Source organism: Nelusetta ayraudi, unplaced genomic scaffold (assembly GCF_046127955.1).
Source record: "Nelusetta ayraudi isolate G7.1 ecotype Tasmania unplaced genomic scaffold, CSIRO-AGI_Nayr_v1 ptg000015l, whole genome shotgun sequence".
NCBI classification, from domain to species: domain Eukaryota; kingdom Metazoa; phylum Chordata; class Actinopteri; order Tetraodontiformes; family Monacanthidae; genus Nelusetta; species Nelusetta ayraudi.
The window spans coordinates 1,097,504-1,114,491 of record NW_027466065.1 but is presented as its reverse complement, the minus strand read 5'-3'; the positions used below and the strand labels follow the sequence as shown (position 1 = coordinate 1,114,491).

General features: G+C 48.2%; 3 protein-coding genes, 1 long non-coding RNA gene and 1 other non-coding gene across 5 annotated transcripts; 2 read left to right on the top strand and 3 right to left on the bottom strand.

The window, feature by feature from the left end:
- The first annotated feature begins 39 nt into the window (after window positions 1-39).
- LOC142886240 (pancreatic secretory granule membrane major glycoprotein GP2) lies at window positions 40-6,635 on the top strand. The gene is made up of 9 exons (XM_076023243.1): window positions 40-804; window positions 1,296-1,384; window positions 2,230-2,334; window positions 4,207-4,367; window positions 4,639-4,774; window positions 5,101-5,195; window positions 5,678-5,846; window positions 6,083-6,194; window positions 6,328-6,635. The coding sequence occupies exons 1-9, from the start codon at window positions 693-695 to the stop codon at window positions 6,495-6,497; spliced, it is 1,149 nt and encodes a 382-aa protein (XP_075879358.1). The 5' UTR covers window positions 40-692; the 3' UTR covers window positions 6,498-6,635.
- Window positions 6,329-7,221, bottom strand: LOC142886242 (uncharacterized). Its single transcript, XR_012926399.1, has 2 exons — window positions 6,955-7,221; window positions 6,329-6,499 (listed from the first exon to the last, which is right to left on the bottom strand). It is a non-coding gene; the product is annotated as an uncharacterized LOC142886242 (long non-coding RNA).
- Window positions 7,219-12,735, top strand: fbxo30a (F-box protein 30a). Its single transcript, XM_076023242.1, has 3 exons — window positions 7,219-7,352; window positions 8,229-10,282; window positions 10,384-12,735. Exons 2-3 carry the CDS (start codon window positions 8,282-8,284, stop codon window positions 10,585-10,587), a joined length of 2,205 nt encoding a protein of 734 aa, XP_075879357.1. The 5' UTR covers window positions 7,219-7,352; window positions 8,229-8,281; the 3' UTR covers window positions 10,588-12,735.
- Window positions 12,736-13,656: 921 nt separating this feature from the next.
- trnal-uaa (transfer RNA leucine (anticodon UAA)) lies at window positions 13,657-13,740 on the bottom strand. Its single transcript has one exon. It is a non-coding gene; the product is annotated as a tRNA-Leu (tRNA).
- Window positions 13,741-14,225: 485 nt separating this feature from the next.
- stx11a (syntaxin 11a) lies at window positions 14,226-16,488 on the bottom strand. The gene is made up of 2 exons (XM_076023244.1): window positions 16,157-16,488; window positions 14,226-15,445 (listed from the first exon to the last, which is right to left on the bottom strand). The coding sequence occupies exon 2, from the start codon at window positions 15,438-15,440 to the stop codon at window positions 14,556-14,558; it is 885 nt and encodes a 294-aa protein (XP_075879359.1). The 5' UTR covers window positions 15,441-15,445; window positions 16,157-16,488; the 3' UTR covers window positions 14,226-14,555.
- Between the last annotated feature and the right edge of the window lie 500 nt (window positions 16,489-16,988).

Genomic DNA, 16,988 nt, shown 5'->3' with positions numbered 1-16,988 from the left:
TTGCTTTTTTTTTTTTTTTTTGCCACGTCTGCTTGCTCCAATTAGCTCTCTGCTCCTCGCTCAATCTTCCGCTTGTATTTTACGGCCTGTTCCGCCACACACGGGACCCTCGCGGCTCATTGAATTGCCCTCGACTCGTAACGACTCCCTTTTTGCCAGGCTGAGTGGGAATCCTGCCCCAGTAAAGATTTTAAAATGGCCAGACAAAGGGTGGAGACAACAAAGAGTCCCGGTCCGCCGCTCTTGTCCCCCTCTCCTCTCCTCTCTTGTTCTTTTTCACCGCAACCGCTGTGTTTCTCGCAACAGCCGTAAGATGTTTACTGAGACAAGACACGGCGCGGCGGTAGGCGGTAACGTGCGTGTTACCTCGGACTCCTCTCCGTCCTCCCTATTCATGTGCGGAATCTCATTGTGGGCGCAGACATCATTCACCCTCGGTGTTTTAAGGCCAGAGGGAGGCTCTCAGTTCATTAGAGCCGTGTTTCGAGGGCTGGAGCAGGAGAAGGAGTGCTACGTCTTCTGGTGACAACTGGCTCTGGTTGGATAGACCCCCCACCCACCCACCCACCATCATCATCATCACCACCACCACCCACTATTAGACTTAGGAGAGTCTGCGAAAAGGGCCGAAAGGTGTGGTGTGGTCTGGAGTGGCTGAGCAAACAGAAGAGCGGCGGGAGAGTCCAGGGACGATGGCACCTGTCAGTTTGCTTTTGGCCTGCTTGCTGGTCACCATGTGGATGTTCGCCTCAGCATCTGCCGATCTGGAGCAGCAGCAGCAGCAGCAGCAGCAAGAGAAAGAAGGTGAGCTCACCTCGCATCTCGCACGTCCAGGAGGTCAAATAAAAATTTTTTTTTTTTTTTTTTGAATGAGCTAAAGGAAAAAAAGGCCTCCATAGGTTTAGTTGAGCATATATTTTATATATTTGCATATTTTCTCTCTCTTCACATAAAAGTTAAGAGTAAGTTTATTTGCAAGGGTTTTGCACCACAAAGCATGTCATTACATAGAAGTGTTTATCATTTAACATATGCAAGTGTTGTAAGTGCATGTTGAATTTAGAGTTCAACAATTGGAATCAGTGGCTGGACGACAGATGCTGACATAGCTCATCTGATAGTTAAAGTATGTGTTTTTCCAAAATGTTGTATTTAAATGAGGGGTTGTGAATGACAGACATCCGAATAAAACCAGAAATGTTATACATGAAAATTAAATGTAAAAAAAAATTACATTTATAATCATGTATTTGTTTTCTTTTTTTTTTTTAAATTGTTTTTTAACTGTTTATTAGAAATCAACGAAACTGTGATTTGTACCAACGACCACATGGAGGTGATCATCCCCAGTGCCTTTTTCCTCAACAAAGTGCCGCCGGTGTATGTGAGTAACCAACAACTCAAAAGTGCTTTTTTGTAACAAAGAGTGAGAAAAGGAAAATTAAAAAATATGTTTATATATATATTGAAGCCTCTCCAAGCACGCAAATCATTAATGCTGGATGCCAGACGGGAGTCGATCTGTCAGCAAGAAAATTTCAATTTTTATGTTTGCATAGAAAATTAGAGAGATAAGAAAAGAGACCCGGCTGTCGTCTCTACAAAATTTAAATCCAAAATCACGTCAGGGAGAGAAGTTTCTTATAAGCCCAACAAATATTTATTACAACTTCAATTCTGAGATAATAGATCAAATTCTAAACAAATATATTGACAAGCTTTTCCACTGAAGTTCTAGGTCATAACCAAATTAACATTATCATGTGTTTGTGTGAATGCGTGCATGAGTGTAATAGAAGTCCGAGAGGGAGAGTTTAGAGATGAGTGTGTGAGGGGAGCAGGGGACTCATCTGAGAGAGCGCAGCCCAGAGAGGTTCTGCTGATTCCAAAAAGGCCTGAGACTGTCTGCCTGTTCCATGTAGCTCAGTCCTCTTCCCCTTAAACCGATCCTTTAGTGTGCGACCAGATTACTCACATTGTCCAGCATTTTGTCCCAGTTCTGCTTTCCTTCCCTTGTCTCGCTCCTCACACTGTTTCCGCTTCAGCCACCTTGTTTGAACTTCGCTCTCCTTCCTCCCTCCTTCAGCTCAGGTGTATATGATTAGTAAACTCCCGTCCTCCTCCTCCTCCTCCTCCTCCTCCTCTGTGTGATGTCACTCCCTATTCACATTACTTCCTGTGTCTATGTCTATGTTGTTTGACTATTGTGCTTCTTCTCAACACTTATAGGTCTGGGATTTGCATTTGAATGACCCGGAGTGCCGCGGCGTGGAGGTCGGAGATGACTACATCTTCAGCATTAAGACCAACCTGTCAGACTGCGGCACGGTGATGGTGCGGCCGGCCTCCCATCTCAAGCCTTGACACTCGCGCTTCCCATCTGCAGGAATCAAACTTATAAATCACTTTGCATTCACCCGGACATCCACAGCAGCCTCTGTCAAAGGACAAATACAAAAACTTGAGCTTTCACTTAAACGAGAACAAATTGCACTTTGTATCCCCCTTTATTGACAACACGAGGACGCTGTCACCATAAACGGGCGATTTTACGAGGCCTCTGCCTGCTTCATTGAGCTTAATAAGGGAATGAAAAATGCCCTGGACGGGATTAAATTCTTTTGCCAGCCTCGCTCCGCCGCCCTGTGACGTCAGTGGGAATCAGTGGGGCTCCGTGTTTGCCGGGGTGGGCCGCTGTGGAAATAGCTCATAGCAAGTATAATAAGATGGACGGATAAAGGGGGCACAAACGGCGTGTCCAGACAGAGAGAGGGGCGGGAGGAGGCTGTCTGTCAGGGAAGAAGGGCTGCGTTGTTCCTTTTGCCTTCCGCAACACAGGGTCTCATTCAGAGGCGGGGGAGGAGCCGTGAAAGGCCTTGTGGATCTAAATTATCAGGATTTACATGGAAATGATGATTGTTTGTTTATGCTCGCTGAATGGGAAGGCCGTAAATCACTGCCCGAGCGGCCCGCTGACTATTCCGGTGGCGGGCCACTCTCACGGATTAAACTCTGGCAAGATTTTCCAAATCCCCTCTTCAGTCACACAAGTGTCCCTTAAGAGCTTGATTGGAATGCTTTTTTTTTTTTTTTTGCGAGGCAAGAAAAGGTTAATGCGGCATTCAGCTCGGAGGAAAATCTCCCAGCCGCTCACCTCAGCGCTTTTTACAAGGTTTCCAGCCAAAGGAAAGTGGGCCCACTCGGGATTAGAAGGTTGCCAAAGGAGAGGAATGCCGCGTCTGTCCGTCCACCCAGCCTTCACCTTGACCTTAAGACCTTTTAAACGCGCCGTCAGAGGAGAATGCGGCCAAATTGTTTTGGTTTGAAGGTCAGACGTTTTATGGAAACATGACGGCTCAAGTCCTGCGGCCCGCGAGAGCCTCCGTGTTGCCCGGCGATGAGTGCGGGGTGCCGGTGGGGTTCCGCGGCGGAGCGATGAGGATCCGTCCGTCGGTGTCGGCCGTGGAGACGCGCCAGCCTGGGTTTGTTTACCCAGCGGCAGTAAAAGACGTCCCTGAATGTGGCAGCGCCGGCCGGGCCGGCCCGCAGGGCTGAGCTGCAGAAGCCTCCAGCTTCACCCACAACCTTCAACACCCGTCTGTGTTTTACGGCCTCACCTACGTCAGCTGCCAGCAGCTGAACATTGAGGAGAATCACTCTCGCTTACGCCGTGCCAATACGTAAGAGGACAAGTTCAGACAGGGGATTGCGTAAAAGGGGCTGGAATCAGTCCAGTTCATCCTCAGCTGGGAGTCGGTTTGTGCGTCATTTTTCTGTCGTCTTCCCCGAGCACAATTTCACTCACTTTTCAAACAGATTGTTGCATTGTGTTCCTTTATGGAGGCCTTCTAGATTTTAACTATGTTAAATTATATTTAAAAAGTTTGTTGTTTTATTGATTTAATTATTGAAACTCAGATTCATCTATAATCTAAAAATATAATAAATATATATAATGTAAGAAATTATTTTTTAGAAATCGTCGCTAAATAAATTAAGCCATTTTAAAGTAAATTATGCTAGTAATTAGTCCTTTTATCTCCTGTTAAGATATGTATTTTGTATTGTTTATAATAATACGTATCACTTATTTTTCATGTTCTATACAAATGATTCACTGGCTGACTTAATTTGCTGCACTGATTTTTTTTTTTCATGCTAGCGTGTAACTTGTTTTGTCTTTTGTTGTTGTTTTTCTCTTCTCAGGCCTCCGACGATACACACATCATGTTCATAAACACGATACACAACAACGACTCAGAGGTTATAACCAGGAACTACATCAACATCACGTTTGTTTGCCGCTATCCCATCAACTACATGGTGCAACAACCCAACGGGGAGAACATGATCAGAGTCGACGTCAGGTTGCCGTTTTATTTCAATAAAGTTGCAGTGATTTACTTGATTGAAGAAAAGCACAGCGGTTTTCTTTTTCTGAGATCGAGGAATGAAAAGTTTTATTTTGGAACATTTCGTCAAATTTTCTTGATATACGGATTTGACACACGCAGTTGCTATGAGAATAATCATATCTAGAACGATCGTGTTCCAAAATCATAAACTGACGATGGACAAAATAAACAGCTTAACTGTCCCAATGCCCTGAAGTTAGTTTATTTCTTGCTTCATCTCCAGAACCGTCACTCTCAACACAGAGGATGGGAACTTCTCGGTGTCGATGTTGCTGTACAAGGACGAAGCCTTCGAGGACAGGTGGACCACCGTGCCCTCGCTGACGCTTGACGACAACATCTTTGTAAAACTCTTCATGGTAAAGAACCCAATAGCCTTTAACCGGGAGATTGTGTCCACATCCACAACAACAACAACAATTGGAAACACAACAGTGTGCCGGAGCGTGTTTTGAAATATTCCTATATTTGGCCTGAGCTGAAGCCACGCTGTCACACACGCGTTAGGCAATATGCTGTGGATGATACCCCCGGCAATCCAACACTCCCCGCACGTGAGCAGATAGCCGCCTGACTGTTGTGATAAACTCCCGCTACAGCTGTTGTTTACCCCACAATGTGGAAGGGACAAAATGAATAACGCGGCTTGCTTGCCGAATGGGCCGACTGTGTGTTTGTGCGACAGATACCGGCTCACCTGATGCTGCGTATAGAGAGATGCTGGGCCACGCCGACCAGGGACCCGTACAGTAACATCCAGTACACCTTCATCAGAGACAGGTGGGTCAGAATGCAATCTTTCATAATACACACAGGACACAACAACGCAATTTAAATGTATTCATATATTTTTTTTTTGCACTGAGGGGATTACGTCTCTAAGCTGGGTGCTCTGCTGTGAGTCAGTGCGACTGCACTGACGAGCTGTTGAAATCTGAAATATGAGAATTTGTTGCTTCCACAGCGAAGACAACAGCTCTCAGGGTTGGGAGGGGAGGGGGGTTCGGTCATGTGACTCCCGTCTGAGGGGGGGGGCCCACATGCGCTTGGGCTTAACAGCTGTGCATGCCCTTGACGACCGCGGCAGTATTTTGGTGCCGTTAGCAACAGCAGCGCAGTGAAATGCCACAGTGGAGAGCCGCACTAAACCACTTAGACAGTGTTTACACAGTGTCTCCTTCCCTCGGAGCTCAAGTTTTTCGCGGTAGCGCCGGGCCTAAACCCCCCCCCCCTCCCGAACCGCCCCTTGTCTTCTCCTGCAGCTGCCCGCTGCTGACCAACCAGCAGACCCTGAGCGTGCTGAGGAACGGCCAGGGAGCCGAGGCCCTGTTCAGGATCCAAATGTTCAAGTTTGTCGGCGGCTCCTACGCCAACGTCTTCCTCCACTGCAACGTCCAGATCTGCCACAACACCGTGGGGCCGTGCCAGCCTGTGAGTGAGCTCGCGCAGCACTCATTCCTCGAGCTGCTAGTCAGAGGCCAGTTCAGACAAGCCGTCCTCTCTATAGGGCCCTAATATAGACCTGTCCGCCTGCCCGCTAGTGTTTTCTTCCCGCCACATGAACGTGCAGTGAAACGGTCCCGATTTCATCCCTGCCCTCCCTGACCCCCATTTCTCCTATGGTGGCAGCGTTTATTCTATCTTTAACACTTGTTTTTGCCAAACAGAACTGCTCTGCAGAGGATGGGTTGATGAGGACGCGGAGAGACCTGCCCCTGTCCCATACGGTGTCTTACGGACCAATCAGACTGCTCAGTGACAAAGAAAACACCCATTTTAGTATGTTATTGCAAAAAAAAAGAAAAATAAATCCCTTAAAATTCGGTGATCATTGATCCCAGAGCTACCCCTTGTCGGTTAGCAGTCCTCTGTGTGAGAGTTTTGAGGTTCCACCTGTGTCCGTGTCTTTCAGGCGGCGTCCCTCCGGTGGAGACCTTCGTCCTGGGGGGTCTTCTGGTCGTCTTGCTGCTGATCACAGGAGTTTTTGGGAGGCTGTGGCTTCGCTCCAGACGTTTCTACCCAGCGCAGGAGGCGCAGCTCACTCTGTCCAACATTCACAGCATCTCAGAGGTGGCATCATGAACCTGGGACTCGGAGAAAAGAGACCGACTTAACATGTACAGCTGTTCAAGAAAAAATTGAAAAGAAAAGTCATGATAGCTTTTATAGAATACATTCCTTGAACTGTGAGAAATACACTTAATAAAACTTCTCTTTGAATGTTGTTCCTGTGTGCTGTTTAGCTATTTGCAGGTTATCCGTTTGTTTGTTTTCTTCTGCCTGTCATTTATATTTACAATGTTCACCTTATGGTTTTTGTCACTTAACGAAGGCACAAAGTTAAAAGTTGTCAAGACCTACTTTTAACATTTCTTAACATCAATGAACAAACAATTATAACAATGATGTTGGGTTGACACGGGAACGCGGTACTGGTGGTTCCCATGTAAGATTTCAAAACAACAATTTGATCATATGACCCAGAAAAATGATTGAGAAATAAAGGAGAATTTGGTGTTAACAAATATGTGATACTGACTTTGATTGGATTCAATCCCGTTTAGAAACTTCCTCTCAGAATGAAATGCGAAAGCAAAGACCTTCAACAAGTGGATATGTTTAAAAGTGCAGAGCCCTCGGGGTTTTCCCCACTCCGTCTATTTCAGCGTCTGCGGAAATAAACCCACTGCGTTACTTACGTGATGACGTAGCACCCCTCTCCATGGTCTACACACAAACGCCGACCGCGTATCAGACCAGCAAAGGACTCAACCGGGGAACCAGTTGCAGCCAGATCATATCAAAAGAATATTTTTTGGGGTGGACATTTAATTCTGCGCGGATGTCACCGTTACTTTTCCGTAGTCAGTGTCGACGGTGCTGGTAGAAGTGTATATATACGGCTACGAAACAATCCCGAAGATCCCGGTGAACTGGGTAAGCAGTTTTCAGCTAGCAGCTAGCAACCTGACTATGCTATTTAAACGTAGCCGCTAATGCTAAGCAGTTGGCCATGTCGGTGTATTGTTTGTGTAACTTATAAAAGCCGCGTCACTGATAAACGTTTAATTTTGCTGTTCCCAAGCATCGGAGAAGCTTGTTTTTAAATGTCATCGTGACATTGCATCGTTTTGGTTGCGGGGCTATTTTTACTTGTTGCTATTAGAGCCCAGTGTGTCACAGTGTTTTTAGCTGTTTGCTAACCGGTGGCCGCGACCAGCTGCGCTTGCGTAATTCAGCGAGTTGTTGCTTGCGGTGGCTGCAAAGACTCGAACAATAGTTCCCCTGTGCGGCTTCGCAGGTTCAACGGGTGGCATTGTTGTGAGTAATAACAAATTATACCCTTTAAGTCGGCAAATCCCCCAGCACCGCCGCCTTTAGCGCCATCATTTAAGCTCGGTGGTAATCACAAAGGGGTTGTTGCATCTCGAGCTGTATTGACACAATGTTAATGTGCCCGGCTCGACACCGACTCTCTGGAGGAAGAGCAGGTTTTCTGTGCCTGAAGGTGAGAGGTCGGGTTAATCCTGTAGTCCTGGAACGACCAGTGTCACCATGAAACCCAAGAAGGCTGTTGTGAAACTTACCGACCAGTCCGTAGATTCAGTAAACATGCTGCGAGACAGGGCAGTTGCGACTGCACGTGTCTTGTCAGGTGGTGGCGGTAATGTCAGCAGGCTAAGGTAACAGCAGAATGTGTTCCTTCAGCTGGCTCCTCTGCGCGCTTCCTTCTAACCAGGCGTTACCGTGACATGTTGTCCCCCCTTCCTAGTGGTCTCGGTTGAATTTAACTCTTCTTTGTTTGTGTTGCAGGGTTGATCAACACACCTGGCAGAGATCATTTGGCCAGGGGCGACGAAGACAACATGGAAGGCCTCCACTCTCACTGCCTTAAATGCATCAACAGGAGATGCATGGCAAGGCCGGAGACGGGCGTCTCCTGCGACCTCATTGGCTGTCCCCTTGTGTGCGGAGCGGTTTTCCATTCATGCAAACTAGAGGAGCACCGCCTGCTGTGTCCGTACGAACGGTCGCCGTGTCTCAACAGTGTATTTGGCTGCCCGTTCACCATCGCAAGGGTCAAAATGGCGAAACACCTGGAGACATGCCCGGCCAGTATCGTGTGCTGCACTATGGAGTGGAATCGGTGGCCCGTCAGCTACTCCGATCGCAAGTCCTACGAAAACCTGAGCAAAGACTTTGACGAGGTGGAGCAGCTGGACATGGCTCTGGCGCTGCAGGATCAGAGGATGTTGTTGGAGTCCCTGAAGGTGACAACCACTGTGTCGAAGAACGGAGAGAAGCAGTCGGACGAAAGTCAGAAAATGGCCACGGCGTCGAGTCTCCCAGAATCGGGCGGTACAACGGTGGAAATGGGAGACGAGCCGTACAATGAGTTGTACAGAGCCTCGGTGGAGTCTCGGAGGAGTCTAGCAGTGGCCCTGGACATCGTCTCCAACTCCAGGGACGCAGGTGTGATCGCTGGGAATTTGAACGGGGAAAAGACTGAGAAGAATAAAACCCCCCACCACGGGGAAAACGGAGACCGGCATGGTGTTTATGTTGCAGAGGGAGGTCGGAATGTGGACATGCACGAGAGTGACTCTGACTCCGAGTGTGAGCTCGGAGCCGTGGGTGGAGTGGATTGTGGAGTGGGTTGTGCTCTGGGAGGAGATCGAGGGGAAGGCGTCAACGGCTGGCCGCAAGACGAGTTTGTTGAGGTGTACTTCGAGGACGAAGATGTTGTGGTGGAGCCGTTGGCCCATTCCAACCCTGTGTTGCCAGAGATGCCTCAGGAATACATGCCTGTCCTAGCGCAGGAGCATCCAGTGCCTCAAGAAGCACCGCGTACGCCTCCGATGCCATTCCTTGTGTCCGATCACGTGAGAAATAACTTCCTGCAACATTTACCTCCTGAACTCAGGTATCGGTGTCTGGAGCGCAAGCTGCAGAATGTGGAGGTGCTCCGGGGAATAAGCATGTTTACATTCAACGGGCGCCGGGCCGTGCTGTCCGACCCGTACTTGTTCAGAGTGAAGATGGAGGACAAGGCGGTGGACACGTCAGACCTGGAGGTGGCGGACGACCCGATGGGCCTGCACGGCATCGACCTCATCACGGCAGCCCTGCTCTTCTGCCTGGGCGACTCCCCGGGGGGCCGGGGGATCTCCGACAGCCGCTTCGTGGACGGCTACCACATCGACTTCGGCACGCAGACGTTCTCCTTCCCGTCGGCCATCCTGGCGACCAACACCATGGTGGGAGACATCGCCTCGGCGTCGGCCTGCGACCACGCCAGCCCCCAGCTGTCCAACCCGAGCCCCTTCCACACCCTCAGGCTGGACCTGGTGCTGGAGTGCGTGGCCCGGTACCAAACCAAGCAGCGCTCCATGTTCACGTTTGTGTGCGGCCAGCTGTTCCGACGGGACGAGTTCTCCTCGCACTTCAAGAACGTGCACGGGGACATCCACGCCGGACTCAACGGCTGGATGGAGCAGCGGTGCCCCCTGGCCTACTACGGCTGCACCTACTCCCAGAGGCGCTTCTGCCCGTCGGTGCAGGGCTTCCGGATCATCCACGACAGGCACCTGGGCTCGTTTGGCGTTCAGCCGGCCCTGCCTCCCAAATCGGCGCGCGACCTCCAGAGACACTCCCGCCACCTGGATCAGTTCAGCAACCTTCCACTAGAGGTGCTGCAACACGTGGCGAGCTTCCTGGACAGCTTCAGCTTGTGCCAGCTGTCCAGAGTCTCCCGCACAATGAGGGACGTGTGCGCCAGTCTGCTGCAGATGCGCGGCATGGTGGTGCTGCTGTGGGACAAGAAGCAGCGTGCCGACGGGACGCCCTCGTGGCAGATCACAGACAAGGTCGGTAATTTGTGGCGTGGAAGCAGCACTTTGATTTCATTGTTGTGACTCGAGCGATGACAACGATGATGATGTCGACTCTGTGTGTTTTTGTGACTCAGGTGTGGCGATTCAGCACTGCTTTCGGTACCGTCAACGAGTGGAAGTTTGCCAACATTGCCAGCATGGCCGACCACCTCAAGAAGTGCAAGTTCAACACCATCGCTCGGCGGGAGGAAGCCATCCCGCTGCCGTGCATGTGCTTCACCCGAGAGCTCACCAAGGAGGGCAGGTGTTTACGTTCCGTTCTCAAACCCGTAGCGTAGGCGCGCGTCGAAGGCGAAATCTTTTTCTTCCCGGACAGCTCGGAGACTCGCCACGCCCGGTTATCTGTTTGGTTTTCTTTCATGTTTACAGACTGTCATTTTCTGCCCTTAAAAGGAAAAAGTGTGACCGACTGAGCTTCATAGGTTTCCTGTAGTTGACAGGATGAAGCCGTAAGAGTGGACGAGCTGTGAAGCAGAAACAATAAACTGCTAGCGTTGTGTCTTCCCCCTGTTGGATTTTAAAATACAGTGTTGATGAAGTTTGTACCTCTTGTTTTGCGCTGACACTGTGTAAATAATAAGACTTTCTTTTTTTGGTTTGTTCCTTTTTTTTTTTTTATTATTATTATTTTTATACCAGTGAGTACTGTGCTAAAATGGAAGCAACTGTAGCGCCTTACGATACACTTGATTTTCTTGCCCGGGCAGCAAAGTCGGGGGCGTAATCGGCGAGAGTTCCTCCGCCGCGTCCCGCTAGAACAGTTTACTGGTGTTTTTGCATGGTTTTCTACCGTCTTCTGATACCTGAAGTGACCACGGGTGTACTCCTTGGAGCTGTGATCTCACTACTTAAGCCCTACGTTTCTCAGACTGACCAAACACCTGCGGTAGCCGTGCACACGGTCGGTCGTACTGTATACACTGTGAGCGATGATTCCTGTTCATCAGCAGAAGCCGCAATCGTTGCTGCGCTTGCATTTTAGCGGGTTTCGACTCATCAGCAGGAGTCGAATGGCGTTCCCAGCCTCCTCGCCTGCGGGCTGCCGCCTTAGTGGCTAGAAGCAACGAATAACACTAGGGGGGGGGGGGACGCTTTGGGATGTGTGTCTGTTCCATCCTGCCGTGCAGCAGGTGTTTATTGGCCGTATCATACATGTAGCAAGGATAAAGAATGAATGTTGAACAGCAGGTATTGGTCCATGGCTGTGGTGTTCAGAGAGCGAAAAAAAAAAAAAATTCTTCTTGTCTCACACTACGTGGAAGCCTGCAGGTCAGGTGTAACATAACCAACGAACGAACACACACACACACACACACACACACACACACACACACACACACACACACACACACACACACACACACACACACACACACACACACACACCTCACTCCATTTTTTTTAGCAGCACGGAGCGCGTTTGCATTCATTATTCATCACGGTTCGTTTTTGTTTCTTTGTTTCTCCACTGTGCCCGGAATACTGTTGGTGTCTCAGGGTTGCAGCACACAACAATCAGATTCTATGGGCTCAACAGTGTAGATAAGAGAAGAGAAGAACTCTCTGGTGTACCACTCAGTATTATAGCAGGGGAGCGGTGTTGCAGTGCTCAGCCCTCAGCACGGAAACTACCTATTGGCAGCAGCGGCCCGTCAGTTTGTACGTCGTTTGAATGAACTTTTGGAGTGGCGTGAAACTTGTGAAACACATTTTTGAACATCTATTGTTTGGCGTAAAGTAAATTGTGGTGAAAAAGGAAGTGACAAAGATTAAGGAAAAAAGTTTCTTCCTTTAAAAAAAAAAAAAAACGTTTTTGTTTTGAGGCAATAGAAGAGCACAGGTTGTGTCAGAACTAAGCTTGTCTTTTTTTTAAGCCCTGAAAGTTGTCTTTTTTTTTTTTTTTTTTTTTACTGGTACGTTTATTTTGAAAGCGAAAAAAAAATCAGCCTCTGCAGTGTCTTCCTTTTATATTTAAAGTTACTTTGCACACAAAGGCATGTACTGTAAAAAATAATATTTTGAATCATATTACCAATGGTTTGTCTTGATTAATCTTACTCGCTGGTGTTTTGCATGTTAGTTTGGTGTCTACAACAAAATCATTCAAGTTGCAAACTCATGTACCTTTTTAGCTCTCAGGCAACATCTGTTCACTGTAACATGGACTACCACCAGATTGATTCATAGGACCTTGTTTTTCATATTTTATTTATGGATTGGACTAAATGACTGAAAAACTAAACAGTTTTATCTGCCTCACAACTTTTGTTTTTAGGACAGTATTTGTGGGCATCTGCAATATATCCCCTCTTTTAAAAATGTTTAAGGTTTTGTTTTCACTCTTGTTGAAGTGTTTTTCTCACCACAGTATGCCAGCTTCATTTGTTTGACTTTTGAAGCATTTTAATAAAGAGGCTATCAGTTTACCAGTTTGTAGGCTCTCTTCTTGTTGCTATATAGAACAGCATATTTTCCCCATATTACAATTAAACATCCTAAGACGCCTAGGTCAGAGAATAGAGCTGCGCTGTCAAATAAACCCACTGAAGCATGCTGTTGGTTCTTGGGTTCCTTAACACTGTACCGTGGCTAGCTAGCCAACCAGGTAAGAAGGTAGGGAGGGTTGCTCGGCAGGTTCATTCTAGTAGGTTGGCGCTCACACGAAAAGGCATACAACACACTTTAAACTTGTTCTAAATAAGCTGTCCGCTGCAAGCAGTTAGCTTAAGCTTGTCTGAAATGTGGCCCGTATTGAAGCACGTTGAATAAGTGGTGGACCTCTTGTTAGCTTCTTACGAGGAACTTTGGAACCCACCGTGTAGTTTCTCCACCGTCACACCTCATTGTAAAGCAGCAAACAAAGTTCTCGCTCCCACTGCACAACATAGATTTAGTTAGGAATCTTAAGGTATATGAAGTTCTCTTATATTTCATATGGGGGCAAAAATGGAGCAGAGGTTCGTCCACTCTTTGGGCCTCATCATGTGAGCACGTGCAACGTCAGTCAAATTGCGGGCGCTTCACGTATCTTGCCACAAGATGGCGCCAGATCCCCACAAGTCATCAAAAGCCACACGTTTCACCGCTTGCACATCAACATTAGACCTGGTATAAGAAAGGGAATTGACAAAACAGGGATTTACGTTAAAAAAAAAAAAAAGAAAAAAAAGTTCGCAAAAGAGCTCCCCGCACTGCGCTCTTGTGGTCCGTAGTCGCAGCGAGAGGAGTTGGTTTTCCCTTTTAATTTAGGGGACGGATTTAATTCCCGGTCTGCTCGATCGCTTCATTCATTTCCTTGAATGGTGAACATGCATTGGCTCATTCCCGCGCCTTTGAAAAACAGCCGCTACCAGGAGTGGGGTTCGAACCCACGCAGACGCTTTGTCTATTGGGTCTTAAGTCCAACGCCTTAACCACTCGGCCATCCTGGTACGTTCCGGTGAGACGTCACTCCCACCTACGACTGGGAACGCCCACCACCATTACCAGGAAGTGTCACTGTCCAGAGTTGGAGTATGGACTGGGTATCCCAACACCCTCGCCAGCACCTGACAGACTCTCAACACCAGCAAAGATAAAGAACAACTTAAAAAGGTGGATGAGGGGAATGGGCCAGCTGTGCAAATAGAAGAAAATACATCATCTGGTGTTATGAAATTACCCGAACAAGTAGCGTCAAACGTCATCAAGTTGTTGTCGTTAACAATGAGGGGACAAAAACTGCTCATGTGCTGATATAACGTCACGCGGACCAATGGCAGAGAAGCTACAGCTAGGAGGACCGCAGCGAAACATCCGTATTCTTTCTGGTCTCGCCCTGCGAGCCACACTGGGGCATTGCTGCCTCCCGCTGTGGCTTTCCGAAGCCTTGTTAAGCAACACGAGGTGATGAAATGAACCCACGCTTGAGGTGGTGTTAAAATAAATCCAAGACGTTTATTTACAACACAATTAACTCTAGTCATTTGCCCAGAGTCAAACCACAACGTGCATAAACTTTGAGATGTGTCTTACACTGCAGACCTGATGCAAAGCTGCTGTGACGATGAGGAAATCTAGCACCCATATCACGCCGTGCATTTACATACGGACGTGTGGTTTTAGCACACATTCAGGGCTGCTCTCTGGCTTGTGCAACCAAGTAAATTTTACAAGAGGGTGCAATATGTAGTCGCAATAAATACAACAAACAAAAGCAGGCGCTTCAAGCGTAGACGGCCGTCTGCACTTGAAGGGGGCGCTCTCCTCAGCGGCAGCACGGGAAGCAGCAACAGAACAGCTTCTTGCACGGATTGCTCTTCTTGTACCTCACGGCCTTGGTGACCTGAGCTGTGGCCTTCTCCACATAGTCCTGGGTGGTACACACATTGGCCTCAATGTTGTCCAGCATGCAGCCCTGCTCCTCCACCAGCTGGGCCATGTGGAAGAAGAGCTCGTGGATCTCCCTGATGCGGGCCTCCAGCTCCAGCAGCTCCTTGTGCCGGCTCTCAATCTCGTTGAGGGCCGACCTGGCGCTCCTGCCCTCCAGCAGGACGTTGTCCGAGAAGACGTTCCACTTGCCCGTCTCGATCATCTCGTCGATCTGCTCCCTGCTCACCTCCTTGCCCATGATCTCGGCCTGCCGCTGGATGCGGGTCTTGCAGTTCTCCCGCTGCGTCATTTCCGCCTCGTTGTACTCGGATATGGTGCTGTGGAAGGCGGCGGTCAAGGAGACGTACTGCGAACGCACCATGCGGGCCACAGCCGCCGCCGGGCCTTGGTCCTCCTGCAGCCCTTTGCTCAGCTTCCCCATCTTCTCCAGGCGAGCGTAAATGGCCTTCGCCCTGTTCTTGATGTCCCGCCCCAGTGCGTTGGAGTCCCGCTTGATGCTGCTGATCCTCCTGACGGACGTGAGGAACCTGGTGTTCTGCTTGCTGAGGCGCTTCACGTCCATCTTGAGCAGCAGCATCTCCTTCCTCAGCGCATGCACCTCTCTGTGAAGGTCGTCGATGACTTCCTCTCCCTCAAACAGGATAGCCTGGTGCTCCAGGTGCTGCTCGTCCTCCTCCCCGCTACTGCCGGTGCTCTCCTCAGACCGGAGATTCTCGCCCGCAGGCTTGATGGTCTGCAGCTCAAACAATCTGTCCTTCATCTCACCTGGATTGGGAATGAGTCCATTTTTAGGAAGTCTGCAGTCTCTTTAATGCCCTAAATCTAGAACAGCCTCTGTCCAGGACAACCTCAAAAAAATCTCTGTTCAAATACTAAAATAAAACACAGGTGCACCAAATTTAATTTGAAAAAAAAAAAAAAATCTAATTCTAGTTAAATATATTCCAATTCCTTTATCAGCGCCACTACCTTTATTGTTAGAGTCTACTCTCTACTCTTTAAATGGTTGATTTATAGGTTATTAGAAAGATCTTTTTTTTTTTTTTTTTTAAATAAAAGTAGTTGGATATGGATATTGTATTGTATTATATTCACGTGTAAACTTATGACATAAAAATAATAAGTTTAAACTTGAATAAGTGAATCAGTGAACTTAGGTAAGAGTGGAAAGTTGAAGTCACTTCCTCAGTTGACTGTTTCATCGCAAACAGGAATAAACAATGTGACGGGCAAATTTGACATTTTTCTAAAAAAGGGTAAAGTTGTTTAATTAAGAAATAACTTAATTAACGTGAATTCTAAAGGCGCACGTTATGCGACAACTCCATCCAGAAGCAGAAGGCGAAAAGTCATCGATGATGACCACCAGCAGAAATCAGCGACGGTGTTTTCCAGACTTTATCTGAAGAAGAAGAACACCACCACCACCACCCCAACCACCGTGGCCCGCCCGAATTAATAAAGCACATTAAATACCTTCCTGGTGTGGTTTCCCCTCTCTGGAGCTCCTGAACGTCTCTCAGGTCGAAAAACGAGAAGATTCGACCACGCAGCGGATCATTTCCTCTATCTGTCCCCCCTCGTTATTTCACCATAGGCATACAGTAGCGAGCGCTGGCTCTCTGCTGCTGCTGCTGCTGCTTGTTGCTGGGACCAACACGGAAGATCACACAGACCTTCATCTGGTCTGACTTCACATGCAGCGCCGCCTCTAACCTGCGGGCGGCTGCAGGTCAGTCAGTCAGTCAGGAAGGAAGGAGGGAGGCCGCCAAGTGCAATGCACGCAGTGCGGTGTGAGGGCTGCTGGGTGCTGTGTTGTTGTTGTGCCCCCCCCAATTCTGTCTCCCTCGAATGACACGCGGGGTGTTTCAGAGACGTTACAACAATAGTTCATACGTCATCAATCAGCTTGAGTTGACGGTTTCTAAATCAGGTCTCTACGGTGGCCTTGAAGTGCAAAAAAACACAACGGCAATTTTCAAAACAAGGGCTGCGGGTAAATGCATGGCTAAATAACTCATACACAAACAACCGCAAATCTTTAAAACGCAACAGAAATGAGATACGGGACAAACCCCGTCCCGTACCGATTGAAAACGGGAGCATTTTACTGTCAACTACAGGACAACTCTGTATTTTAAGGGACGGTTGGCAACTTTAGTGAAGAGGCAGCTGTAACTTCTCACCACATTTCTATACACTCATCAAGATGGATCTGCTCAGGATTTCATGATTTCTACCCTGGGCATCACAGCTGCCATAAGAAAGACACACATTTGTACAAGATGAACATTTAATTCAACCTTTG

Coding starts and splice junctions, on each gene's coding strand:
- LOC142886240 (XM_076023243.1), top strand. CDS start 693: ATGGCACCTGTCAGTTTGCTTTTGGCCTGCTTGCTGGTCACCATGTGG. Junction 2,335..4,206: donor CAGACTGCGGCACGGTGATG/GTGCGGCCGGCC, acceptor TTCTCTTCTCAG/GCCTCCGACGATACACACAT. Junction 5,196..5,677: donor TACACCTTCATCAGAGACAG/GTGGGTCAGAAT, acceptor CTTCTCCTGCAG/CTGCCCGCTGCTGACCAACC.
- fbxo30a (XM_076023242.1), top strand. CDS start 8,282: ATGGAAGGCCTCCACTCTCACTGCCTTAAATGCATCAACAGGAGATGC. Junction 10,283..10,383: donor CGTGGCAGATCACAGACAAG/GTCGGTAATTTG, acceptor TTTGTGACTCAG/GTGTGGCGATTCAGCACTGC.
- stx11a (XM_076023244.1), bottom strand. CDS start 15,440: ATGAAGGACAGATTGTTTGAGCTGCAGACCATCAAGCCTGCGGGCGAG.